A 22,826-nucleotide genomic window follows, 5' to 3' on the forward strand; every position below is an offset into this window, starting at 1 on the left:
TGTGGAGTGAGTGGCCTGGGAGAGAGACAGCAATCATTGTTGGAGATGCTGCTCCTTCATGGGCTGGTCGGGACAGAGAAGTTCTAAGGATGTTTCTAGACACAGGCGAAGAGGCTCGAGAAAGAGAGGCAGAGGAACATGACTGAGACAAGGGGAGTGATGGAGGGCACGGAGGATCCGGGAGGGAGAGCAGCCCAGGAGAAGGCAGGGGCTGCCCGAGGCCCCCAGGCAGGCTCTGTGCTCAGGGCTAAGCTGTAAGCTGGGCCTTGCTTACCCCGGAAAGGTCGGTCTCCCCAGGAGCCCAGCAAGAAGGGTAGAAAATGTCCTACACTTGCCAGAGCCCAGACTTGGACTGCGGCCCACCCGAGCCTGCTGCCCTGGGCAAGGCTGGCCTGCCAGTGCCTCCTACACCGGGTAACCTCCCTGAGGGCAGGCCCCAAGACCGCCCCTCACAGACAGAAACCGCTTCCACAGTGGAAAGGAGAACCGAGACGGAAAACTGAAATATTTTATTGCAGAAGCTTGACGAGGGGCATCCAGAGAAGCTGCTGGACTCGATGCCAGCTGTGCGGTCGTTGCCCAAGGATGCCCTTCGGGCGAAAGAGCCACGAAGCCGGGGTGCGGCTTCAGAGCTGGGACAGAAGGTTTGGGGCGAGACTGCAGGTCAGGCCTGTGCCATCTGGTTCCACATTCAGGGCCTTCACAACACCGTCCTGCACCACCATAGAGAACCTGCAGAAAGTCAAAGGAAATCGGGAATGCCCAGGAGGGACCCAGGCGCAGGCCAGGGACTCCCGTCAGAGGGTTCTCGGATGCTCACCTCTTCAGACGGCGATTCCCAAAGAGGGGCACGAGGGAGTCGTCCAGTAACAGGTCAGTGGCCTATGAGAGGGAATGGCCAGACTGGGGAGAGGCCACGGCCACAAAGAAGCCCTGGGAGAAGGCCGGCCCTCCCTGCCGCCTCCCCCTTTGGGGCTGAAGCCCCGCTTTCTCGGCAACTTCAGTCCACCCCTCATGTCACAGCTGAAGAAGGTAAGATCAGCCCGAGAGGGGAAGGGGTTTCTCCAAGGTCCCGTAGCTGGGAAGGGCCCAAACTCGAATGTGCCCCCATCACCTGTCTGACTTTCCCCCGCCTCACCCGCCACCGAGCCAGGTCCCAGGGCCCCAATTCCCAGCAATAGTGGTTGGCACCCCCACCAGTGTCAGCCAACATTTACCTTCCCAAAGGCCCCTGAGGGGTCAGCCAGGAGCCGAACCTGAGGAGACAAAAGGGGGCGGTGGGTGTGCATGATTAGAATCCAGGACTCGATCCCAGCTTCCCTAAGGTAGGGAGGATGTCAGTTTTGTGTAGCTCTGCCCTCGCTCTCTCTCTTCCCCGGAGGGCAGCTGGGGGACGTGCCAGGCAGGAGAATTTCAGGCTTGGACTCTTGTCCTTGTATTTTTCCTGCTCCGAGTGATTATTAGCAAACGGTGCAAAATATGACACTTGGGAGTGACGGGACATTAATTCTACTCTTACGGGTGCCGGGCTTCCCCCCTTCCCCTTGGCCTCACCTTGCCCTCAGCTTTTTGGGAGAGGCCCCACTCACTGACCACAAAGACATCATTGACACTGAGGCAGGCCACCACCTGGGCCCCCTTGGACTTCAGGGCATCCGCCTGCTCCACAAATCCAGGCAGGTGGGTCTAGGGGAAGAGAGCCCAGGGGTTAGCAGGGCCGCTTCCTTCCCCTTCCTATCTCAAGCGCGCCAGGCTGCGCCCGTCTCTCCTCCACTTCCCCTTGGCTCGCCAGGGATCCGCCAAGCAATCCCCCTCCGCAGGTGCTGGGGGCCTCCAAAGGGAGCTCATGTCTCTCTAAGACAGCCAGTGCTCTTTGCGGGCATCGAGTCCTTACCTTGGAGCAGCCTGGGGTGAAGGCTCCTGGGACCCCAAAGAGCACCCCTTTCTTGCCTTTGAACAGCTCGGCCACATTCACCTTGTTGCTTGGCTCGCCCTCAAACACTTCCACAGACGGAAGGGCATCACCCACCTTGGGGGGAGAAAGCTCGTCGTCATCCTTAGAGGAAAGGGCTCCTAGACGGGCAAAAGCTAGCAGGGGCTGCTGGGAAGCCAGGGAGAGGTTCGCAGCCCCGAACCTGGGACCAGAAGGGGGATTCCCCATTCCTTCCCTGACCCCAGAGAGGGCGAAGCCATCCCACAGCCTATCCGCACCCAAGAAGGTTCCGTCTCCAGGAAGCTGTGGCCCCTCCCCTCCTTGGGGAGTCTTCTGGGGCCAAGCAGGTGTTGCATAACCCAGACTAATCGCTCCCCTGGGGCAAAACGCTAGCCTGGCTTCTGGGAAAGGAGTAGGACGGAGGGGAGGGAAGGCCAGGGAGCCTGGAGTCTGGGCAGAAGAGGGCAAAGTGCGCCCAGGTTCTGGGTTTGCCTCCTGGAGTCCCCACAGCTTGCTGAGGCTGGAGGAAGACAAAGGGACCAGGATTGGCGCTTTAGGAGGCCCGGCAGGAGGGACGGGCTCCAAGACGGCGGTGCCAGGCGGGTCACCCCCTCTCCACCCCCACCCCCCAGCAGAGCCAATCTCAGGAGCGGAGCAGGCGGGAACAGTGAACAAGTGGGAACAATGACCCTGGGAGCACTGGGTGGGCCTCTGACATCTGGGTCCCCGGCGTCCAAGCGGGGCGGAAGGGGCAGGAGCCGGATGAATATGCCTCAGCTTACTAGCAACAGCAGGAGGAAGAGGAGTTTGGGGGACTCCATCCCAGGAGTCAGTCTATGGGGGGAGGGGTAACCCTGATGGCGCTTGGGTCCCCTGGGGGGAGGGGTGCTCAACTGATCAGGAAAGGGAAGAATGAGGCTACAATGGTGGGGGTGGGGGTCGGCGTGTCTATAAGGGAAAACGGCACCCTTTGGGAAGCTGGGCTCCATTCAGAAGTCTTTGTAACCTGAATGTGCACCTAAAGCTTCCTCCTGTGTAAAACGGGAAGCCTGGATGCGATGGTCAATTACAGTCACCGGTTTGGGGGGGGGGGGTGACCCAGGGAGATGCTCCGAGAGGTGGAATCCAGTGTACAGCCATACCAGAGGGGGCGGGGCAGTCTACCTGGAGGGCTCAGGCCACAAGGAGAGCGGAGGGGGGAGGGGAGGTCCTGGGGTGAGCAGAGATCAAACGTTCTAGAGGGGAGGAGTCAGTCTAGAAAACAGTTCAGCCCCCAAGACGGGGTCTAGAATGAGGGGCGGAGGGGGGAGGGCCAGGCCGTAAGAAGGGTGGCTAAGACGGAGAGGTCCCCGGGGGCGCCAGGCCAGGAAGCAGGTCCCGGACCCGGGGGCCCATGAGGGGGAACAAGGTCAAGGTCAAGGGGTCGAGACTCACCTTGATCGGGGCCATGGCTGCAGGCGCACTACGCAGGGTCCGGACGGACGCGGCAGAGAAGCTCTGGGCGGCGATGGCAACTCCCGAGGCCCCTTTAAATGTGGGCCCCGCACGACGCCCGAGGGCGAGTAACGCGGCCAGCCCCATCCCCGCCCGGCTCCACGGATGCCCCGCCTCCGTCTGCCCCGCCCCCGACTGCGGCCCTGCCCCTGCAGGGACTCCTCATTTGCATGAAGAAGCTGGAAGAGGGCGGCCCCAGCCCGATTCTCATTGGCAAGGCAGCGAGGGGGGCGGAGCCAAACTACGCCTCCGCTGAGATTACCACCTCTGCTCCGTAGCGCCGGGGATGAACATGTGATTGGCATGTGACCTGCGAGGAAGGAGCACCTGGCAGATCCCTGGGAACTGGGCGGCGTTGGGACGCGCCAAGAAAAGGTGTGCAAAGAAAGCCGTCCTGCGCGACCCCACTCGTTAAAGCCGCTCCTCCCAGCCTCTCATCCCCCGTCAGACTTGCCGTGGCTCCCCCTCTCAACTGAACCCCACCTGGAGCTGCCTCTTCTTCCTCTTTCACTCCCAGGGCACCGGATTGCTACCCATCCCCTGCAGCACTCCGCCCCCTCTCCGTGGCCACTCTGTCCCGTAATTCCCATCTCTTCCTGTCTTTACCTTGTGCCCTACTGGCCACAAACACAACCGGGGCTTCTCCCCGGGTCCTCTCATCCCTTGCGGCTGTAGTCCCGCATCTCCCCTGCCTTTTGTGGCTTAGAAGCCTCCTGAAGTTGCAGCTTCTACTGCCTTCTATTGAAATACCCTGCGGGTAGGTCTGCTGCTTCCAATCCATCTTTCATTCAGCCATCAAACTGATGGTCCTGAAGTTCACCTGCATCCCCTCAATAAACTCCGACGGTTCCTCATCCTCTGCTTGGTGTTCAAAACCCTTCATAAGCGAGACCCTCCCCTACCTTTCCTGGCTTCTGAGACTGAGCCCAGTCATTCCTATCCACAGCTTCTTTGTACAAGCTGTCTGCATGCTGTCTCCTCCACAGACTTAGTCAAAATATGGATTAACCACCTACTATGTACTGGGCACTGAGCTATGCACGGAAAATGCAAGGAAGAGCAAAAGAGAGAAACTCACAATCTAATGTGGGGAGGCCACAAGCAAACTCTATATACATCAGTGATGGCAAACCCTTTAGATACAGAAGGCCAGGCCCTATCTCCATCCCACCCCCCAGACCAAGTAATGTGCCCCTCCCCACTACCCCAAAGCCCTCCCTTTGAGCTGCTGGACAAAGGGGTGGGTGAAGTGAGGAATGTCCTCAGTGAGTGTACCGATGGAGAGGGGACTGACCAGAGTGCTCCACTCCCCTCCAGGTCTGCCCCCTGTGAGCCACCCTCCTTACCCCTAGTATAGTCCCATTGGGCAGAGGGATAGGGATGTGAAAAAGTGTCCTCAGGCATGGTAGAGAAGGGGAAGAGTGCAACTCCCCTCTAGGCCCTCTGCCTTTCTAGTAACAACTCTGGGGGTGGGGAGGAAGGGTGGCTGAGTACCCAGAGAGAGCACTCTGTATGCCATCTTTGGCACCTGTGCCATAGGTTCTGGATCACTGCTATAGATGATTAATTGGAGAAAATCAGCAGAGGCAAGGCATTAGAATTAAGAGGAATCCAGAGAAAGTCTTCTTGTAGAAGGGGGATATGAAAGTCAAGGAAGGCAGGAGGCAGAGATGAGAAGGAAAGTATTTCAGACATGAAGGACAACCAGAGAAAAAGACCTGAGTAAGGAGACAGTGTCTTCTTCAAGGCTGATGTCACTAAATCAAAGAGTTTGAGTCTGGGATTAAGATGTAAGAAGCCTGGAAAAGTAGGAGGGGTTAGGTACCAAACAGAGCATTTTGCTTATGCTTCTTGAGACAAAATAGGGAGTCACTAGTTTATTGAAGAGGGGAGGTGATGCAGTCTGACCTAAAGTTTGGAGAGATCAATTTGGAGGCTGAATGAAATACATACTGGAATGGGGAGAGATCAGCAACAGGGAGACAAACATCCCACCCCCTGCATCTATAGCCACAGTCCAGGCCTGAAGTGATAAGGAAAGGACCAGGGTGGGGGCAATGTCAGAGAAGAGAAGGGGCCATGTTGGAGAGATGTTGGGAAGGTGAAATGGCAATTTGACAACAGGGAATGTTTCTTTCTTTTTTTTTTTAAACTCTTACCTTCTATCTTGGAATCAATACTATGCATTGGTTCAAAGGAAGAAGATGGGAAGGGCTAGGCAATGGGGATTAAAGAACTTTTGCCCAGGGTCACACAGCTGGGAAGTTTCTGAGGTCACATTTGAACCTAGGACCTCCTGTTGCTAGGCCTGGCTCTCAATCCACTGAGCTCCCCAGCTACCAATAGGGAATGTTTCTGGTCTTTCTATGTATCCCCAGAGCTTTGCAGTTTCCAGCATGTGGAAGCCTTTAAAGTTTGTTAACTGATGACTCCAACTGAAGGGTTTCAATCTGCAATCTTCTCTATAAGCTTCAATTTCCCTATCTGTAAGATGAGAAGCTATCCCCTCATACTGTTGTTGTTCAGTCACATGAGACTCTGTTTGAAATTATCTTGGCAAAGATACTAGAGTGGTTGGCCATTTCCTATATCAGCTCATTTGAAAGATGAGAATACTGAGGCCAACAAGGCAAAGTGACTTGCCCAGGGTCACACTACTATAAAGTATCTGAGGCAGGATTTGAACTTGGGAAGAGTTATCTTCCTGACTCCAGGCCCATAGCTCTATCCACTATGCCATCTAGCTGCCCCTTTAATAATATACCACATTCCTCCTGGAGTTGTTGTAAGGATTAAATAAAGACCATATTTGTAAAGCTGCAAAAATACTAAGTAGATGTTAGCTTTTATTATGACTATATTTGCTTCTCACAACAACCCCAGGAGCCAAGCTCTATTATTATTACAATTTAACAGATAAGTAAACTGAGGCTGGAATAGGCTGAGTAACCAGCCGAAAGACTTACTGTCATAAAATGTCAAAAGTGGAATTTGAGGGGACAGCTGGGTGGCTCAGTGGATTGAGAGCCAAGCCTAGAGATGGAAGGTCCTAGGCTCAAATCTGGCCTCAGACACTTCCTAGCTGTGTGACCCTGGGGAAGTCACTTAACCCCCATTGCCTATCCCTTACCGCTCTTCTGCTTTGGAACAAATACATAGTATTGATTCTAAGTCGGAAGGTAAAGGGTTTTTTAATTAGAATTTGAACTCAAGACCTTCTGTTCGGTTTCCCTTTCGCTCTCCCTTCCCCAATTCCCGCGGCTCACTCCCCACTCCGCCACCTAGAGGCAAACACTTCTTCACTGAAATTCATCTACAAGCTCCCGGTAGCAGTGTTAGGGGACTGAAGACGCAAGCACTCACTGGCCAGCACGCTCTCTGGGTCCGCCCCCTTGCAGCAGCCCGCTTGGATGCGATGGGCGCATGCGCTCGTACATCTACCCTAACTATCTGGGGGCGGGGAAAGAAGGAGTTTCCGGAATTCGAAGACATGGGACAGCAGCTACCCAGCAACATCCTGTTTGGGGACGGATACCTCGCCTCTTCCGGAAGTGGCGGCGCAGTGGGGCAGAAATATCGGCAGGAGACGGAAGTGGTGTAAAGGGAGGTCATCTGTCTAGCCGGTTCCGGTTCCGCTCCCACTGTGCGCGCGCAGGCCGAGATGAAGCTGCTGACCCACAACCTGCTGAGCTCCCACGTGCGTGGGGTGGGGCCCAGGGGCTTCCCTCTGCGCATCCAGGTACCCGAGGCGGAGTGGGGCGGGGGACAGGGGCCCTGGCGGGCCTGCGGCCCGCATGAACGGCCTTGTGTGCCCCCACCCCCACCCCGCAGGCCACCGAGATCCGCGTGAGCCCCGTGGACTTCAATCCGGACTTCGTAACGCGTATGATCCCTAAGATGGAGTGGAAGGCGCTGGTGGAAGCGGCCGAGAGCGTGAGCACCAATGCGCCCCCAGTCTCAGTAGCCTCATCCGTGCCATGGGCGCTTGGGAGGCCCAGGCCAGAGAGGGCGGGGGGGGGGGGGGGGGGCACCATGACATCAGGCTCCGGTGGTCGGTTGCGTGCCTCTACTCTCGCTGTCCTTAGCTGTGCAATGGGTACGGGGCGGAAGTGCAAAGTGATGTTTGGTAGCCCCGGATCTCCGCAGCCCAGACTACAGTGTGGGGGTGCCCCATGAACATCCGCGGGAGCAGCACGGTACTAGATGGGGTGACGGCCCCCTGGCCTAGCCACGGTTTCTCCTCCCCGCAGCTAGGACACCTGTCCGAGTTGCCTAGGCAGTTGGCGGACGGCTACGAAAAGGACGAAGAGTTCCTGCGCAAGGTGCACCATGTGCTACTAGAGGTGAGGGGCTGCCCAGTGGAACCTCGACCCCGGGCTAGTCCTTGGCAGCGAGGCCCCTTAATGACTTCCCAGCTTTGTGTCCCTTGCAGGTGGAGGTAGTAGAAGGCACCCTGCAGTGTCCAGAGTCCGGACGCCTGTTCCCCATCAGCCGAGGCATCCCCAACATGCTGCTCAGTGACGAGGAGGCCACGTGCTAGGCGGGACCCGCCCCGCCCCTTTGTGGCCGTGGTCCCTCCCCCTCCCGCCCGCCCACCTGTGGCTTCGGCACCACTCAGAGCCCCCCGGGTGGTATGATTGCTGTTATATTTTTTTTTCCTCATTAAAGGTTCAAAACCGAACGCGTGTTTTTCTCTTTGCAGCAAATATACATTAAAATAGAGTCTCTGTACAGCTCTGTTCCCCCACTCAGTCCTGGGAGGTAGCCTAGGCCCTATCCCAGAGGCCCCTGCTCCTCCCGCAGATCCAAACCCTAAAAATAAATATAGTGTTATTGCTATGCAGGGGATAGAATAGATGCTGTGGCCTCCCCTTCCCCAGGGGTCCGGGATCACCCCTAGACCCAGCTCCAGGGAAGGGTGGGGAGGGCAGGGCAGGGGAGGAGCCAGCTCTGGTTTATTGCTTTAAAGGGAGACAGGGATTGGAGTTTGGGGGCAGTAATAATGCCCAATATAAATGGCAAGGAGGGAAGGGTTCAGGGGTCCTTGTTTTCAGGCCCTGGCTCTGCTAAAGGGGGGAGCCAGGCCCCTGGGGGGTGGGGGGTGGGGGCCAAGCAGCAGCAAAAAGCATTAACCAAAGGGGAAGCTGGGGCCCCTCAACCCTTACCTCCCTGAGATCTCTTTACCTCTCCCCGGACACCCCAATTTCCCCAGCTACCCCCTTTATGGCTTCCACAAGGCCCCCCCAACCCTGGGGGTAGATTATGGCTTGCAAGGGGCAGTGCTCCCCCCCTGCCAAGGGGCTGGAGCAGCACTGCCTAGCCTCACTCCTCTAGGTGCCTATGGAAGGAGTTTGGGTGGGCATGGACATGGTTCCCATGGGCTGTTGGCACTGCCCTGGCACTGCCAGCAGGCTGTGGGCACTGTCCATGCCCATCCCTAGGTTTCTTCTGGGGCTCAACCCCCTCCCCCCACCCCAGCCGGTCCTGCCAGCACCCCCCCACCCTCCCACACATGTCCACAAGAGCAACACCCCTCCCATCAGTCCATCATGGCCTCCAGCATCTCCAGGAAAAGCTTGTGCATGGGAACCTTCCCCTCCAGCTTCACCCCATAGAAATGGGCCAGCACTTTGCCCGCCGTCTGGCGGAGGAGGGGGAGGGTGAGCAGCAGCCGCCCAGCCCTGCGACGTTCTGCGCCCCCACCGGCCCGCCCGGCTTCGTACTCCAACAAGGCCTCGTGCAAGGCTTCCCGCAGCTGCTCCACGGCCTCGGCATCTTCTATGTGGACCGAGTCTGGAAAGGGGGGAAGGCTCCGTTCAGAGGCGGCGCCACCCTGCTGGGCCTCACTGACTCACTTCGGATCCCACCTCCCAGAGGGAGAGCATTCTCGGCGATCGAGCGCGGCGCAAGGCTAAGGGAGCCCCCAGAAGCCAGCTACGACGGGACCCCGGCCTGGACCAGGTCTGGAGGGTGGCTGGCCCACTCGGTCTGGGACCGGGAAATTCCCGTTTCTTTTTAGGGCCTCAGTGAGCTCCATCGATACAGTCGGGGCCCCTCCCAGGCCGCTGGGAAGCCCCCCTCAAGCCGCCCCAGGAGAGGTCCGAGCGGACCCCCGGAGCCCGTGCTCACTGGCCCTGCCCAGCCCACAGCCCGCCGCTCACCAGAGTTGGCCAGCGCCAAGGCCTTGAGCAGCACGTATTCCTCCCGTTCCAGCCGAAGGGCCTGGAGCCGACGCACCAGCTGCAGGAGGGCAGCCCCCAGCTCGCCCAGCCCGGCGGCCCGGGCTCCTTCCTCGTCCAGAACCAGGTCCTCGGCAAAGGCCAGCTCATCGCGCAGCGGCAGCGAGCGCTGGGCCACCCCCAACACCAGCACCTCCATCCACACGCTCTGCAACACCGACATCTGGTCCGACAGGGACAGGGCAGAGAAGCCTGCGATCGGGACAAGGAAGCCGGTCAAGGAGCCGGGCCGGGGCAGCTCGGGCTTGGGGGGCCCCTGGCCGCGCCCCTCACCTGGGATGCTCTTGGCCCAGCTGATGGTGACCACAATCTCCCGGTCGAAAAGGTCACACAGGGTGGCCACGGCGGGCAGATGCCCGTCGGGGCCTGCTGGGTCAGGCATGGCATACAGTTTCTCTGGCTCTGCAACCAGCAAGTGGGACACGAGGGCGTTCACGGGAGCTGTGGAGACAAGAGGCCGGGAGGGCTGTCCCTTGGGGGCTGCTCGACCTTCCCCACTGGGACCAGGACTGGCCCAGGCCCAGGCAAGCAGCTCCTCACCTGTCTTGCGCGTGCCCCCGGGCGGCGCCAGAGGAGCGGAGGGGAAGGGTCCCGGGAAGGGCAGGGGCTCTACCTCGGGGCGACGCTTGTATTTCTGCCTTCCGCCCCGGACCCGATCTAGCCGAACTCCTACAAGACGAAGGAGGAGGACAGGGTCGCTTCGTGAGGACGAGACTGGCCTTCCCGGGGCCCCCGGCGCAGGCCTCCCCTGCCTCTGACCCCCTCACTCACCCTCCTTGAGCATGCCCACCCGCAGGCACTTGGTGAAGCGGCAGGCTTGGCAGGCCTTCCGCCGCCTCTTGGTGATCTCACACTCGTTGGAGGCCGGGCAGCTGTACTCAATGCTCCCTGGCAAGGCAAGGGACGAGGTTGACAGCAGGCAGCAGCCCGCAAGGACCAAGAGCCGCATGACCGCAGGGGTCTCCCCTTCCCAGGGACCAGGGAGAAGCGTGGAGAGGCACAGGAAATGACACCGGCCTGGAATGAACCCCTGTTCCTAGCCTAGGAGCCTTCCCAAGAAAAGGGGGGGCTGCGTGTGTGCGTGTGTGTCTGTGTGTGTGCATGTGTGTGTCTGTGTGCGTGTCTGTGTGTGTCTGTATGTGCATATGTCTGTGTGCGTATGTGTGCATGTGTGTCTGTGTGTGCATTTGTCTTATGTGCATGTGTGTGTGCATGTGTCTGTGTGCGTATGTGTGCATGTGTGTCTGTGTGTGCGTGTGTCCGTCTGCGTGTGTGTCTGTGTGCGTGTGTCCGTCTGCGTGTGTGTCTGTGTGCATGTGTCTGTGTGTGCGTGTGTCCGTCTGCGTGTGTGTCTGTGTGCGTGTGTCCGTCTGCGTGTGTGTCCGTGTCGTGGCTTGGCACACAACCAAGCCTCCCACCTTCAGAGCCAGGAGGACCCCCCCCCCCCCCCCCCGGACTGAATAAACTGAGGCCCTGAAGGTTAAGGCCAAGGTCGGAGGGGGGGGGCGGGGGCCCTGCTCACCTTGGATGGTCCTCTTGAAGAAGGCTTTGCACGCTTCACAGGAGGCCACCCCGTAGTGGTAGCCAGAAGCCACGTCCCCGCACACCAGGCAGAGGCGCTTGGGCAGAGAGCTCAGCACCAGCTTGCCCCCGCCGCCGCCCCTGTCACCCAGGCCTGGGCCCTCCCCCTCCTCATCTTCCTCCCGGCCGGTGGGGAGGCGTCGCCGAGCCGGGGCAGGGCCGGCGGGCCGGGCAGGGGGGGGCTCGGGCTCGGCCTCCGAGGAGCCCCGAGGGCTGTCGGGGCTGGCAGGCTCTGCCTTGATGTAGAGCGGCTCTGTCCCCCGATCCCGGCCAGACATGGTGCTGCCAATCACCTGGTGGGAGAGGGAGAAAAAAGAGCATCAGGGAAGGTCCCGGAGAACCAGGGAGGCCTGGTGGGAGCGTCCCCAGGAACCAAGCTGCGTGGGGCGGGGAGAGGAAAGAAGCCTGCAGGCAGCGGCCACACACAACTGTCAGAGCGGATCGGGAAGGAGCTTGGGAGGGTCACATCCAAACCTGAAGCGGCCGGGTAGGTCAAGCGTGTGGGGGGGGCAGAGGCTCCACGACGAGCCATCCGTCCCGGTTGCTCAACAGAGGCACCGAGCCAGCCCTTTGGGGGGGGGGGGGGCAGAGTCCAGAGCAAACTTGTTCCCAGAAAGACGGCCCTACTCCGGTGCAGGGAGTCCAACGAGGGAGCCGGGCGGCGGCAGAAAGGACTCCCTAACTTGCCCCCCTTCTGGGATCCCCATAAAGCAAGGGAGGGGCACGGTGGCTCCCGATTGTCATTAACCTTGAGCCCCAGGTTAAAGTATAAGCCAGCGACCTTCAGCACCCAAAGGGCCGCGGCGGCCCAGAGACGGACCCCCCACCCCCCACCCCGTCGGTGAGGGCTCCCCAGAGCCTGCCCACCCCTGGATCTCCCGGAACGCTGGGCGGCAGAGGCGCAGCCCTTCCTACCTGCCAGCTCCGGGCCCTCGCACTCCTATCCTTCCTGGCCCCCCGCTAGGGCAGAGCTTCCCCTCCCCCGAGGGCCCAGCGCACTCACCTGCCCGCCCGCTCACCTGGCGCCTACGCCGGCGGGGGAGGGGATCCATGAGGGAGGGGAGGGGCCTCACGGTGCTCCTCAGTCGCCCCCCAACCCGTGCAGCCACCTCTTGGGAGGGTCGAACGGCCGCCCCCCACCCCGCCCTCCGGTCGTGACCCCTGACCCACAATGCCCGCGCGGGCCCCCGGAGGGGCCCCCACCCACGAGGGCCCACAGCCCCCACGTGTCTCCCGGGACCGCGCGGCCTCGGCCGAAGCTGCCGAAACAGCAGGAGCCTAGATGGCCGGCCGCACATGACCGTGGCCCCCTGGGGCCCGACCCTTCACACACATACACACACACACACACACCCGCCCTCCCGGCCTGGCCCCGGACCTGGGGCTCCGCGGCGGCGGCAGCAGCAGCGGCCGGCCCGGCATGGGGGCCCCGCGGCGCCGGGACTGCGCGGTGCTGGAGGGAAGCTGCCCGGCCCGGGCCCCGCCTCCTCCTCCGCCGCCGCCGCCTCCTCCGCCGCGTCCCGGCCCGGCCCGGCCCGTCGCTCACTAGGCGCCGCCGGCGGCTTGTAGGACACAAAAGGACATCGCGGCCGCTTCCTACTCGGCTTCCTCCAGCTGACAGCGGGGGCGGGGCCGGCCCGGCGCGTATGCAAAGTAGGGAGCCAAAGGCGGGGCCGAGTCCGCGCGTATGCAAAGCAGGAGGCCGGGGGTGGGGCTAGCCCTGGGCTTTAGCTTGATGGCCGGGAAGCACGCGGTAGGGAGCGGACTGGGCGGTGCTTCTGCAAAGTCGAGAATGCGGGAAGAGGCGGGGCGGTCCGGGCGCATATGCAAAACAACGTAGGAGGAGGAGCCAAGAGGGAGCCAAGGCAAAGCAAGTGGGGCGGGGCGGGGCGGACATGGAAACGAGGAACTCGTAAATTTGTTCTAGGAGTGAGCACGCGCGCGCTTGCCGGTCCCGCAGGATCCTCTTTACTCCCCACCAGCCCCGCCTCATGCGCGGGTATACAGCACACCCAGTCGTAACTGGAGGCCTGGACCCGGGAGACGGACTAGAGGCGTGGGAGCGGGGGTGGGGGGAGGGAGGGGTGCGAGAATGGGTGTTCGGCGTGATATCCTTGGGCGGAGCCAGGGGCGAGTGCAGACTACCGTCTCCACGGCTTCCCGCGTATGCAAATAAGGCTGCGGCCTCGCGCGCAAACCTGCCTTCTGGAGGCTGGCCTACGCCTTATATGGCGCGGGGGGCTGGCGTAGGCGAAAGTCACTCAAGGTCGCGGGATGGTGAAGACGGGCTCCGGAGGAGGCGGAGCCCGAAGGGGGGCGTCCCGACGCCCAAGGTCACTGCGGTGACCGTTGAAGGTCACGGGGCGGGGCGGTAGAGTCACGTGGAACCGGGCCACCGCCTCCTTATCCACATCCCCCGCACGCGTCCGACGCAGGCGCAGATACGCAAGAGGGCTGAGCAAGAGGGTGGAGCGCCTTTATTTCTCTCGAGAGGCAGGGTGGGGTTCCCAGGGGGTCGCGAGGCGCTCAGTGTGTGGGCAATCTGCGTTTCTTCAGATTCTTGCTCAGTTTCTCCACTTGCATCTGGAGCTGCTGGGTCAGCTTGTGGTCTTTCCCTATGCCCTTGCGGTAACCTGGGCGGGGGTCAGGAGGCGGGCCCGAGAACGCGCTGGTGGGCAGTGGTCCCGCCCTGGCCAGTGGGAGCCCGCCACCCTCCACCCCACCCACCCCCGTTCGCGCTCTCAGAATGGGGCCGGGTCTGTGCGCTCAGCTCCGTACAGATCGGCCCTTTCCCCGTACTTTTAGAGGGTTGCCCGGCCACTAAGCCGGCCAACATGGCAGTAGTTGTTCCTGCCTTGCCGGCGGCGTCTCGGGGAAATAGTGGAGACGTCAGAATGAATGGACCTTGGAAGGGGCACGGCGCTCCAAGGAATCCCTCCTCCTCCCTGGCCCCCGCCCGGGTATGTGCACCCGCGCTCTCCCATACCTCCCCGGCCCTCCTCCCAGCCGGCTCTTCCGACTCCCCAGCCCGGACCCCAGGGAGCTCCCGGAGCGCTCACTCTGTAGAGTCTTGGTAAGGATTTCCAGCGTCTCCTCCTCCAAGAGGTTGAGCAGAGGCAGGGGCAGCTGGGAAAAGAAGACCGAGAGGGCTGCTAGGGCGCGAGGTTCAAGGGTCAGAGTCCCACTCTGGCTGCTGTGCAGACTGGGGACCAGAGCCGAGCTGCCGGGAATTCTGGCCCTCTCGGCTCCCAACCCACACGCACTTGGTGCTTTTGCTCAGCCCAGTACGCGACGTGCGCAGGATAGTCGATCCTTTGGCTATTGGCTGATAAGTCTGAGGGCAGGAAGATGAGGAGCAATTAGAATCAGCACAGAGACTTCCGGAGCCCCCGGGCCCAATCCAGCTCCCCCCCAGGGGGATCCGCTGCTTCTCCCCAACCAAGGACTTGCAGAGGCTCTAGGGTTCCTCCCTTATCCCTGGAGAGACAGCGGCCTCCCGGGGCTCCCGCCCAAGCCCAGAGCCCACGGACTAGTGGTTTGGAATTTGTTGTAGGATCCGGTGCTGTCCGTGACGGTTTGGCCGCCAGTCGAGGGCTGCATATATTCGCTGAGGTTTGGGCTGTTCCGGCTCCCCCTGTTATAGGGCGCGACCTTGCTCGAGGCAGAGTCGATGCTGCTGCTCCCCTCCCGGCTCTCCTCCGGAAAGTAGCTCCCCGGAGTCAAAAGCCTGTGGTCCAAGGGTTGGGTCGTCAACTCCGTGAATTCTTCCTCCCAATCCTGCTGAGACAGGAAAGAGCTGGAGCTGGGGGTACCCGCCTCGAATCCGCCCCTTTTTGTGCCCCCCCTTCCAAGCTGTCCCCAGTACTGTCCCTTCCTGTAAAGGGGCCTGTGGTCAGTGAGTGACTTCGAGGGGCGGTCGGAGGCCTAGGGCCGGGGAGGGATCTGTATGCGCATCTAGCTTTGCCAAGGTTGGCCCCTGAGGAATGCCGGCTGGGGTCTGAGCCCCGGAAGGTTGGCTGCGGTCCTTACGTCCTCTGAGGTCCCCAGAGAGCATGCTCCCAGGCTCTGGTGACCTGAGGCCTGATCCGCCTGATCCGCCTGATCTGAGAGCATTGGGCCCTCCTTTTGGCTCTCTCCGGCCTCCTCGCTCGGGGTTTGACCCAGTGGGTCTGTTGTCTCGGAGAGCCTCAAACTTTGGTCCTCCATCCTTCCTATAACCGTCGACAACTGAGCTTTGAGGGCCGGGCTCAAGGAGAGCTGGGGGAGGGGGGAAAGAGGTCGTTGGGATTGAGTCACATGGCCTGTGTTCGGACCCTACCACTTAAGGGCCATTCCTGGGGCCTGACCCTCCCTCCAAACGCTTCCGGAGCAGCTGGTGCAGGAGTGGGGGTGGGGGCATTAAAAACCAGGCGGAGAAAGCGGTTCCCTTAAAACCTCACTAACAAATGGTTCTTATTGGCCGGTGTTTTCGGGGTTGGGTTTTTTCCTTTGGGGGGCGTCCGAGATCCCGTAGGAGGCTCCGGGATGCCAGAGCAGGTCTTCCGAGCGCCTGTCCGTCCAATCCAAGCCGCCTGTGAGTTTAGGCGCGCTCACCTAAGCCACTCGGCCACCACCCATCCCTGACCACCCCTCGGGCGAGGAGAGACATGACAAAAGCCGGTGGCTAGGAGGCGTCTTTATTGAATCAGGCTAGGAGGCACAGTCTGGGGACCCTAGGGAGAGGCCCCCACGGGGGGATGGGAGTGAAGAGGGACCTGGGCTGAACAATGGAAGCCCTTCTGAGAAACCTGCCGCCAGGGTCCTCGGGCCCACAGGGCGGGGCTGCCAGTCCCTCCCATCCCCAAACTAGGCCCTTCGGGTCAACATTTTGATGGAGAGCCGCTTCCTCTTCCGGGCAAAGGCAAGTTTAATGGGAGATTTGACGCCCTTAGGCCGGAGGCGGAGAACCACACAACCGGGCTCGCTCTCTGTGTCTGACAACTCCTCCTTCAACTCTAAGCACTTGTCGCGGGGATCCACGGAATCCGAGGCACGGATGGTAGACTTGAGTCCGGTGGTGGTGGACTCCGGCTGCCCCTGCTGCCATATCGAGGCCCGCTTTTTGAGGCTACTCAAGTACGGCTCTCAGTGGGCCACTATGCGGCAGAGTCCTTGGGGGGCTCCGGGAGATTCAAAGCTGGAACCCTCCCCACCCCCCACCCCTAACCCGGAAGGGCCTCCAGGCATTACCAGAGGAGGAACTGAAAGGTTCAGTGAGATTGGGTAACTTCCCTAAGGCAACCCAGCCAGTGTCAGAGGCCGGTTTATAATCCAGGCCTTCAGAATCTAAGCATCCTGGCCTGTGTCCTTGGCTGAGGATCCAGAGGCCAGAGAATCTCTGCCCTGCTCTCAGTTGCCTTTCGGTTGGACTGTGGAGATAGTCGATGGGGTGGTCATAGACTTAGTCGATGGGGTGGTCATAGACTTAGTCGGGAAGGTCTTAGGCGGGGAGGTCTTAGATGGGATGATCTTAGATGGGGTGGTCATTGACGTCTTAGATGGGGCGGTCATTGACGTCGTAGACGGGGCAGTCATAGACCGGGTGGTCACAGACGATGGGGCAGGCACTACTTTTGATCCCCTAGGGAACCTCCTAGAAGGTTCCTTTGCCCTCCCCATAAGGTTGGAGGACTGGGAGAGTTTCTCTACCTCCTCCAAATTGTTCATCTCTTGCCGGATCCAATTCCCAATCATGGTGATGATGGAGGCAAAGTAGAAGAGAGAGAGAACGATCCAGAGCAAGACAAGGTATTGGTAGCCCCAGAAAGTATTCACGGGGTTCGTGCCTGGGGGCAGTCGTTGGGGGAGTTGGGATTGACCAGCTGCTAGGGCCCCTCCCCTGCCCCTTACCCCCAGGGTGAGAACCTGGCCAAGCTTCCCCGCCCCTCCCCCTATGGGCCCTGCCCCCATCCAGCTGGGGCTGTGGTCCCTCCCTTCTTGGCCCAGGCCTCTCACCCACCAGGCACAAAGTCCCCGAAGCCCACGGTGGTGAGTGTCACTATGACATAGAAGAAGGACTCCACCTCAGACCAGTTCTCAAGGGTGATGAATATGACCACGGGCAGCGCCACAAAGAACAAAAAGCCGATCCCAATGAAAAATATGGAGGCGAGGAAGCGCACCATCACGGTGCCCAACAACTGCCTCTTGGTTAAGAAATTCTCCATGGTGCTGATTCTCGCCTGCAGGTTCGTGCCAACGTGTTCACCAGTGCTCGTCAACAGCATCCCGTACAGTGGGATCCCCAGCACAATAAAGAAGACGCAGAAAATGCGACCCTCATCTGAGAGCAGGATCACGTTCCCATAGCCTGGCCCAGACTTTGGGGTCAGCCTGGGCAGGGGCCTGTCCCACCGCTGCCTCCTCAGTGCTAGCCGCTGAGGTCCTGAGCCACAGGCCGCTGCCCCTGCCCTCAGGAGGGCCCCAACTGGCTACCCTGGAGAGTAAGGAGTCGGGTCCTGGAAGGTGCTGTCTGCACCAGGAACTAGAGGGAGGTGCTCAGGGGACTTTCTCTAATTGCATCCCCAGGTTAACTGGCCAGGGTCAGGGGAAAGGTGGAGGTGATGAGCCCAGGTAAAGAAGGCAGGTGACTGCCTGACCGTGGGTAGGAAGAAAGCCCCTGAAGAGCCAGGGTTAGGGCCCTTTCTGTAAGTGCACCTTCCTCTCCCACTCTTCCTACTGGCCTGACTGGTGCTCTGCTGGCAACCTGCGACCCACTGGCCCTCCCCACAATGCCCCTGCCCTACCCACCGACAGTGGTGACAAGGCTGCCTGCGAAGAAGATGGCACCCTCTGTGGTCCAAGTTGATCGGGTTTTGTTGGTGAAGTAGGCCCCGGGGTCCATACCTACAGTCACAGAGGTGACCACATTCTACAAGATGGAAAGGAAGGGATTAAAGGGGCGGCCATGTTCTGCTCTGCTACTTCCTGGTCCTGCCTCTCACAGGGTCTGGAGTTCCACCAGTCCAATGCCATCTATTTACTGAGGTCCAGACAAGAGAATGGATCTGAGGATTGTCTTAGAGCCAGTAAAACCCCTCCTTCCCTCATGAATCCAGCTTCTCCCCCCAGAGCCTGGCTTCCTTCCCACCAAGGTGAATCACTGGACCTGCCTCACCCCAGCTCTCAGCATGACTTCCCTCAGAAACCTCCTCCCCCCCCCCCAGAACTCCAGCATAATCCAACCCCCATCTCCAGGCTTTGTTCTTCGATTTTCCCAAGCTAGACAACATTTCCACTGCCATGGCAGAAGCGGGTCGTCTCTCTTTGTCTCTGTGCTCTGTGTACAGACCCTCAGTGGTGCGGAGAAATTCTAGTGATGCTCGCAACACACATACTTTGTTCCACCCTCCAGAGAAATGTTTATTCTTTGACTACAGTTTTGTTTTGTTTTGTTTTTAACCCTCACCTTCCATCTTGGAATCAATACTGTATGTTGGTTCCGAGGCAGAAGAGCGTTCAGGGCTAGGCAATGGGGGTGAAGTGACTTACCCAGGGTCACCCAGCTGGGAAGTGTCAGAAACCAAATTTGAACCCAGGACCTCCTATCTCTAGGCTTGGTTCTCAATCCACTGAACTACCCAGCTGCCCCCTTAATCTTAGTTCTTAAGTCACTGGTTATCATATCAAATCACCCTTCACAGCCCTCTCCTCCAAGCAGAGATCTTTTGAGGTCTCAGTGGGGTTCCAACCTGACACCCAAATGTAGTGAGTTGGGACAAAGTGGGGTGGGGAGGTCACAGCTTCGGGAAGGAGAGCCTCTCCTCTGGGATCTAGCTCTACCTGCCTGCCTGGTGGATGTTCTTTTCAACCCCTCCACTGACCGTTTCTTTGGTTCCTTTCATCCACTGATTGGCTGGGTATACGACTAGGAGAATCTTCCATTCCATCGTCTCTTCCTCCTCCCCCCCCCCCCATTCCCAGAGAAAGGCATCCCGAGGCTGACTCATTCCCAAGTTCCATTGGCAATGTGCAGACCTCATTAAAAAAGACCAGCAGCCCCTAGTTCCTTCCCTTTGGCACCATGGCGTGAGTGGCCCATTGGTGCTCTCCTCACCTCATGCCCACCTCTCCCCTCACCTGTACAAGAACCCGGAATGATGAGCGGCTAACACAGGGGTGCAACCGGAGGAACTTTTCCCGGGTCTCTTTCATGATGGCTTGCATCTCCTTTTCCTTTGGCAGCTCCAGGAACCTGAAGATGGCGGCACCTATCACCACGTAGGTTAGCACTGCCAACCAGAGTTCCAAGAGAATGGATTTTTTCATGACACAGTCTGAAGACGGTCAGAGACCTCACTGGAAACCCAGATTTTGCCCCAAATCTTCTGGTCACTGTGATGAAAAGCATGGACCCTGGGGAGAGAGGGGGTGCTATAAACAGAACCTGCCTGGTGCCAACTATGCCCCCCAGTGACTCCAGTTTCTCTGAGTGTGCTTGCTCCTTGCCACTCTAGTTCCCTCTCAGAACCCCCTACTTTCTATATTTGCCCAGGGTCTCCGCCATAGTCCATTCCCCCCTTTAAGCCCTCCACAGATGTCCACTCCTGGGCCTAGTCTCATCCCTCTGAGCGTCTCCCTGCTAGGCTGTGCCCGTTTCCTCTGCCTCTCTTCTCCCCCCGCCTTCCATCAGTCCTGTTCTAGCGGCTCCCTTATAGGAGAGGGGCAGGGGAAGGGGAGAAGAAATGCAAAGACCAGTGGGTGGAGAAAAGAAGCCACATGGGCTGGAGGGAGGAAAGGAAAGCAGAAAGCTGGAGAGAGACCCAGAGGGGCAGGGAGGAAGGATGCAGCTGAGAGGGAGGATCCTACCACTGAAGGGAGATCCGGCCAAGCCCCCAGCCCCAAGGCTCCCCGACCCTTCCTCCAGCGGCTGCCCCGCCCTACTCGATATCTGGATGTGGCATCCTCCAGCAGATAAGGTCGGGCGCCCCAGTAGACCTGGGGCGGGAGAGGGGGCCCAGAACCTGGCCGAGTCGGGCACCGGGTCAGCCGGACCGCGCTAGCTCTGGGTGCCCCAACCCTGCCGCAGGAGCGGAGCTCCGCCGCGCCCAGGACTCCCGATTCCTAGCCGCCTGACTTGGGAGGAACAGCAGCTTCGGGAGGGCGGGATGCGGCCACGCTGGAGGTGCTCTCCAAGTTGGGGAGAAAGGGGATGAAGTGGGGCTTCAGCGCAGCCAGAGCCTGCTACTTGGCGAGGGACGAGCTTTGCAGGTCTCCGTTATGGGGCGCCACGGCTCCTGGGCGGGGCCCCGGGGCTTCCGGACGCGCTCCAGCTGTCGGGACCCCAAGCGCAAGGATAGATGGAGGTGGGGACAGACCGGTCAACGGGCCGGCTCCCTCGCGCACAAGCGTCGGCGCACGACCCCGGCGCTACAGTCTCGTGGGCTATTCACGCTCACCGAGCGCCCCTTCTCTACTCTCGCCCCCCCTCCACAGCGAAGAAACTCTCCTTCCCTCCCTCCCCCAGCCTGGATCGTCCCTGCCGCTTCCCCTTAGCTGCCAGCCAGCCCCTTTCTCTGCCACTCCGTTGCCTTGCCCATGCGCTCCCCAGTCCCAGCTGTGAGCTGCAGCTGCAGGGGCCTGAGGAGAAACCAGCCTCGCCAGCCTTGCCTGCCCAGCTCAGAGGCAGCTAACTTCCCACTTGTCCCCCTTTGGGCCCCATCGGGCTTCTCCAGGGCCATTCAGCCACCGTCCTGTCTTCTGCCCCCATGGAAGCTAGCCCTTTCCTTCCTGAGCTGGCCGGGGCTGACCGGCCTCCAGCTGTGCCCGCTCCACAGTGAAAGGGCTCCTGGAGGAGAGGACTCAGCAAAGGGCCTCAAAGAATCGGCCATTCCCTGCCCAGCCAGGCCTCAGGATTCCTCCCAATCTCCCTGGGCCCTCAGAGACAGACTAGCCCTTCTGTCTGGCATTTTGGGCAGGGCTGCTCCAGGTCCAGCCTAGGACAGCAGGGTCCTGCGGGGAAGGGGAACACCCAGTGCATTCAGATCTTGGCTCTGCCAGCATCCCCAGGAAGATCACATCCCAAGGGATGGGTGGTCCCCCAGTCAGGCCAGGCAGGGATGCCCCAGCAAAGGGTCCCCATCCCAGCACCTCCCCAATAGGATGTGCAGGGGGTGCTGAGTCACCTGAGTGTCAATGTGATTAACAAAGAAAGTGGTCCTTCACCTGGCAGGTATCTGAATCTGATTCTTCAGGCTGCAAGCCCATAACTCCTCCCATTGCAAACAACCTGCTTCTCCTGCTGAGCTGCCCTGGCACATCCCTACTGGCCATCCAAGGCCTCCTCACCCCTACCTACTTCTGGAAGCCCCCTTGAGACCTCTTTTGGTACTTCACTCCCTCTAGATTGGAGAGTCCAATTAATGGCTTGTTGACTGCTCCCGCCCTGACCCACTGATCCACAGCGTCCAGCCTGGAGGCCTCCAAGGCCTAAAGAAGCCAGGATTTCAGAGGACTCCTCTGGGTCAATCAACACCCCACCACCACCATGGGGCCCTGAAGAATGACAAGGCCTGGAAACACCTTTGACCCACCGTATTGTTGGAAGCAAATTTCTCTCTCCAGTGTCACTTTTTTTTACATCATCTTCCAGTGACCCAGAGGTCAAATACCACTGAGTAAATTCAGGTGTAGATCAGCCTCAGATAAAGGAAGTTTAAGAACCACCAAACTAAGGAAACAGGAAACAATAATTCCACAGGCAAATTAAGAAACTATGATTGGTTCCTGAGATGTGACCTGTCAGAGTTAGTGGGTGGGGAAAAGAGCTTATAGGGTGAGACTAGCAGAAAGTTGAGGTCTTTGTGTGTATGTGAACAGAGTGGACCCTTGCTGAATTGTAGCTCCAGGCCCATTATGGAGGCCAATAGATTAGAAAGCTCAGTATCTCTCTACCTCTCTCCTACTGTTCCCTCTCTTTACTACAACTACTTCTATTACTTTTGATTTAATAAAGTTATTAAGCTACAACCAGCCTCGTAATTTTAAATATTACAGCTGGCTGACCATGAAGTTGGGTAAGAACTCTCCTTTTCTTCACTTTTTACTCTCTCTAAACTATTCTTAAGTCATTGTGTTAGAAACTGAGTCAGATAACCCCCCCCCAAAAAAAACACCAAGTCGCCAACAATCCACAGCTACAGCTTTGAGAGCCAGAGCTCTGAACCAAAAGGATTGGTGAGAAGGGGTCGAGTATTGGGGGACGGTAGTAGACTTAGTTTTGTTTTGTTATGCCCCAAAAGAGCCACGTTGTGAGAACTAACAATCTCTGATTGCCAGGCAGTGATCACATGGAACTCCTGAGCCCAAACTAGGTGCACCCAAATCTCAACTATCTCTTGCCTTTTAAAGGAAATTATCTTGCTACTGGGAGTAGGTTTTAGGCCCCAAGGCCCCTTCTGAGCCCCCAGATGCCTCTAGCATTAGCATATATGGGGGGGGGGGCACTGAGGGAGCAACAGCAAGATTCCTAAAGCTGTCTGACTACCATAGGGGGTTCCAGGCCCATGCCACCTCAATCTCTGCCCTCCTGACCCTGTGGA

General features: G+C 59.3%; 4 protein-coding genes and 1 long non-coding RNA gene across 7 annotated transcripts; 2 read left to right on the forward strand and 3 right to left on the reverse strand.

Annotated features, from left to right (window-relative positions):
• Positions 1 to 494: 494 nt before the first annotated feature.
• Positions 495 to 3,732, reverse strand: PRDX5 (peroxiredoxin 5). The gene is made up of 6 exons (XM_056801521.1): positions 3,368 to 3,732; positions 1,895 to 2,029; positions 1,555 to 1,686; positions 1,218 to 1,256; positions 821 to 882; positions 495 to 732 (listed from the first exon to the last, which is right to left on the reverse strand). The coding sequence occupies exons 1-6, from the start codon at positions 3,512 to 3,514 to the stop codon at positions 627 to 629; spliced, it is 621 nt and encodes a 206-aa protein (XP_056657499.1). The 5' UTR covers positions 3,515 to 3,732; the 3' UTR covers positions 495 to 626.
• A 3,152-nt stretch (positions 3,733 to 6,884) lies between these two features.
• Positions 6,885 to 8,108, forward strand: TRMT112 (tRNA methyltransferase activator subunit 11-2). The gene is made up of 4 exons (XM_056801522.1): positions 6,885 to 7,166; positions 7,259 to 7,360; positions 7,678 to 7,770; positions 7,860 to 8,108. Exons 1-4 carry the CDS (start codon positions 7,089 to 7,091, stop codon positions 7,965 to 7,967), a joined length of 381 nt encoding a protein of 126 aa, XP_056657500.1. The 5' UTR covers positions 6,885 to 7,088; the 3' UTR covers positions 7,968 to 8,108.
• ESRRA (estrogen related receptor alpha) lies at positions 8,055 to 12,812 on the reverse strand. 2 transcript variants are annotated; one of them, XM_056801518.1, is made up of 7 exons: positions 12,794 to 12,812; positions 11,189 to 11,540; positions 10,438 to 10,554; positions 10,207 to 10,335; positions 9,940 to 10,107; positions 9,589 to 9,858; positions 8,055 to 9,220 (listed from the first exon to the last, which is right to left on the reverse strand). In XM_056801518.1, the coding sequence occupies exons 2-7, from the start codon at positions 11,523 to 11,525 to the stop codon at positions 8,967 to 8,969; spliced, it is 1,275 nt and encodes a 424-aa protein (XP_056657496.1). In that variant the 5' UTR covers positions 11,526 to 11,540; positions 12,794 to 12,812; the 3' UTR covers positions 8,055 to 8,966. The 2 variants fall into 2 exon arrangements, with proteins under 2 accessions (XP_056657496.1, XP_056657495.1); XM_056801517.1 differs by lacking the exon at positions 12,794 to 12,812 and adding an exon at positions 12,626 to 12,760.
• An 890-nt stretch (positions 12,813 to 13,702) lies between these two features.
• On the reverse strand, positions 13,703 to 19,554 carry KCNK4 (potassium two pore domain channel subfamily K member 4). Of its 2 annotated transcripts, XM_056801520.1 has the most exons (9): positions 19,366 to 19,554; positions 18,037 to 18,157; positions 17,246 to 17,596; positions 16,936 to 17,072; positions 15,277 to 16,326; positions 14,778 to 15,024; positions 14,511 to 14,581; positions 14,307 to 14,373; positions 13,703 to 13,880 (listed from the first exon to the last, which is right to left on the reverse strand). In XM_056801520.1, exons 1-5 carry the CDS (start codon positions 19,552 to 19,554, stop codon positions 16,093 to 16,095), a joined length of 1,032 nt encoding a protein of 343 aa, XP_056657498.1. In that variant the 3' UTR covers positions 13,703 to 13,880; positions 14,307 to 14,373; positions 14,511 to 14,581; positions 14,778 to 15,024; positions 15,277 to 16,092. The 2 variants fall into 2 exon arrangements, with proteins under 2 accessions (XP_056657498.1, XP_056657497.1); XM_056801519.1 differs by having other exon boundaries at positions 15,277 to 17,072.
• On the forward strand, positions 16,897 to 22,254 carry LOC103097594 (uncharacterized). The gene is made up of 3 exons (XR_474414.3): positions 16,897 to 17,034; positions 17,475 to 18,380; positions 19,471 to 22,254. It is a non-coding gene; the product is annotated as an uncharacterized LOC103097594 (long non-coding RNA).
• Positions 22,255 to 22,826: the final 572 nt, after the last annotated feature.

The sequence above is a fragment of the Monodelphis domestica genome, chromosome 6, assembly GCF_027887165.1.
Source record: "Monodelphis domestica isolate mMonDom1 chromosome 6, mMonDom1.pri, whole genome shotgun sequence".
Taxonomy (NCBI): Eukaryota; Metazoa; Chordata; class Mammalia; order Didelphimorphia; family Didelphidae; genus Monodelphis; species Monodelphis domestica.

Excerpts from the sequence above, each read along its gene's own strand:
- PRDX5 (XM_056801521.1), bottom strand. The coding sequence starts at position 3,514 with ATGGGGCTGGCCGCGTTACTCGCCCTCGGGCGTCGTGCGGGGCCCACA. Across the intron at positions 1,687-1,894 it reads TCACCCCAGGCTGCTCCAAG|ACCCACCTGCCTGGATTTGT; the intron begins GTAAGGACTCGA and ends CTCTTCCCCTAG. Across the intron at positions 1,257-1,554 it reads CCCAAAAAGCTGAGGGCAAG|GTTCGGCTCCTGGCTGACCC; the intron begins GTGAGGCCAAGG and ends TTGTCTCCTCAG.
- TRMT112 (XM_056801522.1), top strand. The coding sequence starts at position 7,089 with ATGAAGCTGCTGACCCACAACCTGCTGAGCTCCCACGTGCGTGGGGTG. Across the intron at positions 7,167-7,258 it reads GCTTCCCTCTGCGCATCCAG|GCCACCGAGATCCGCGTGAG; the intron begins GTACCCGAGGCG and ends CCCACCCCGCAG. Across the intron at positions 7,361-7,677 it reads TGGTGGAAGCGGCCGAGAGC|CTAGGACACCTGTCCGAGTT; the intron begins GTGAGCACCAAT and ends TCCTCCCCGCAG.
- ESRRA (XM_056801518.1), bottom strand. The coding sequence starts at position 11,525 with ATGTCTGGCCGGGATCGGGGGACAGAGCCGCTCTACATCAAGGCAGAG. Across the intron at positions 10,336-10,437 it reads GGTGGGCATGCTCAAGGAGG|GAGTTCGGCTAGATCGGGTC; the intron begins GTGAGTGAGGGG and ends TTCGTCTTGTAG. Across the intron at positions 9,221-9,588 it reads CTTGGCGCTGGCCAACTCTG|ACTCGGTCCACATAGAAGAT; the intron begins GTGAGCGGCGGG and ends CCCCCTTTCCAG.
- KCNK4 (XM_056801519.1), bottom strand. The coding sequence starts at position 19,554 with ATGAAAAAATCCATTCTCTTGGAACTCTGGTTGGCAGTGCTAACCTAC. Across the intron at positions 17,597-18,036 it reads CAGCCTTGTCACCACTGTCG|GCTATGGGAACGTGATCCTG; the intron begins GTGGGTAGGGCA and ends AGTCTGGGCCAG. Across the intron at positions 17,073-17,245 it reads CTTCGGGGACTTTGTGCCTG|GCACGAACCCCGTGAATACT; the intron begins GTGGGTGAGAGG and ends GACTGCCCCCAG.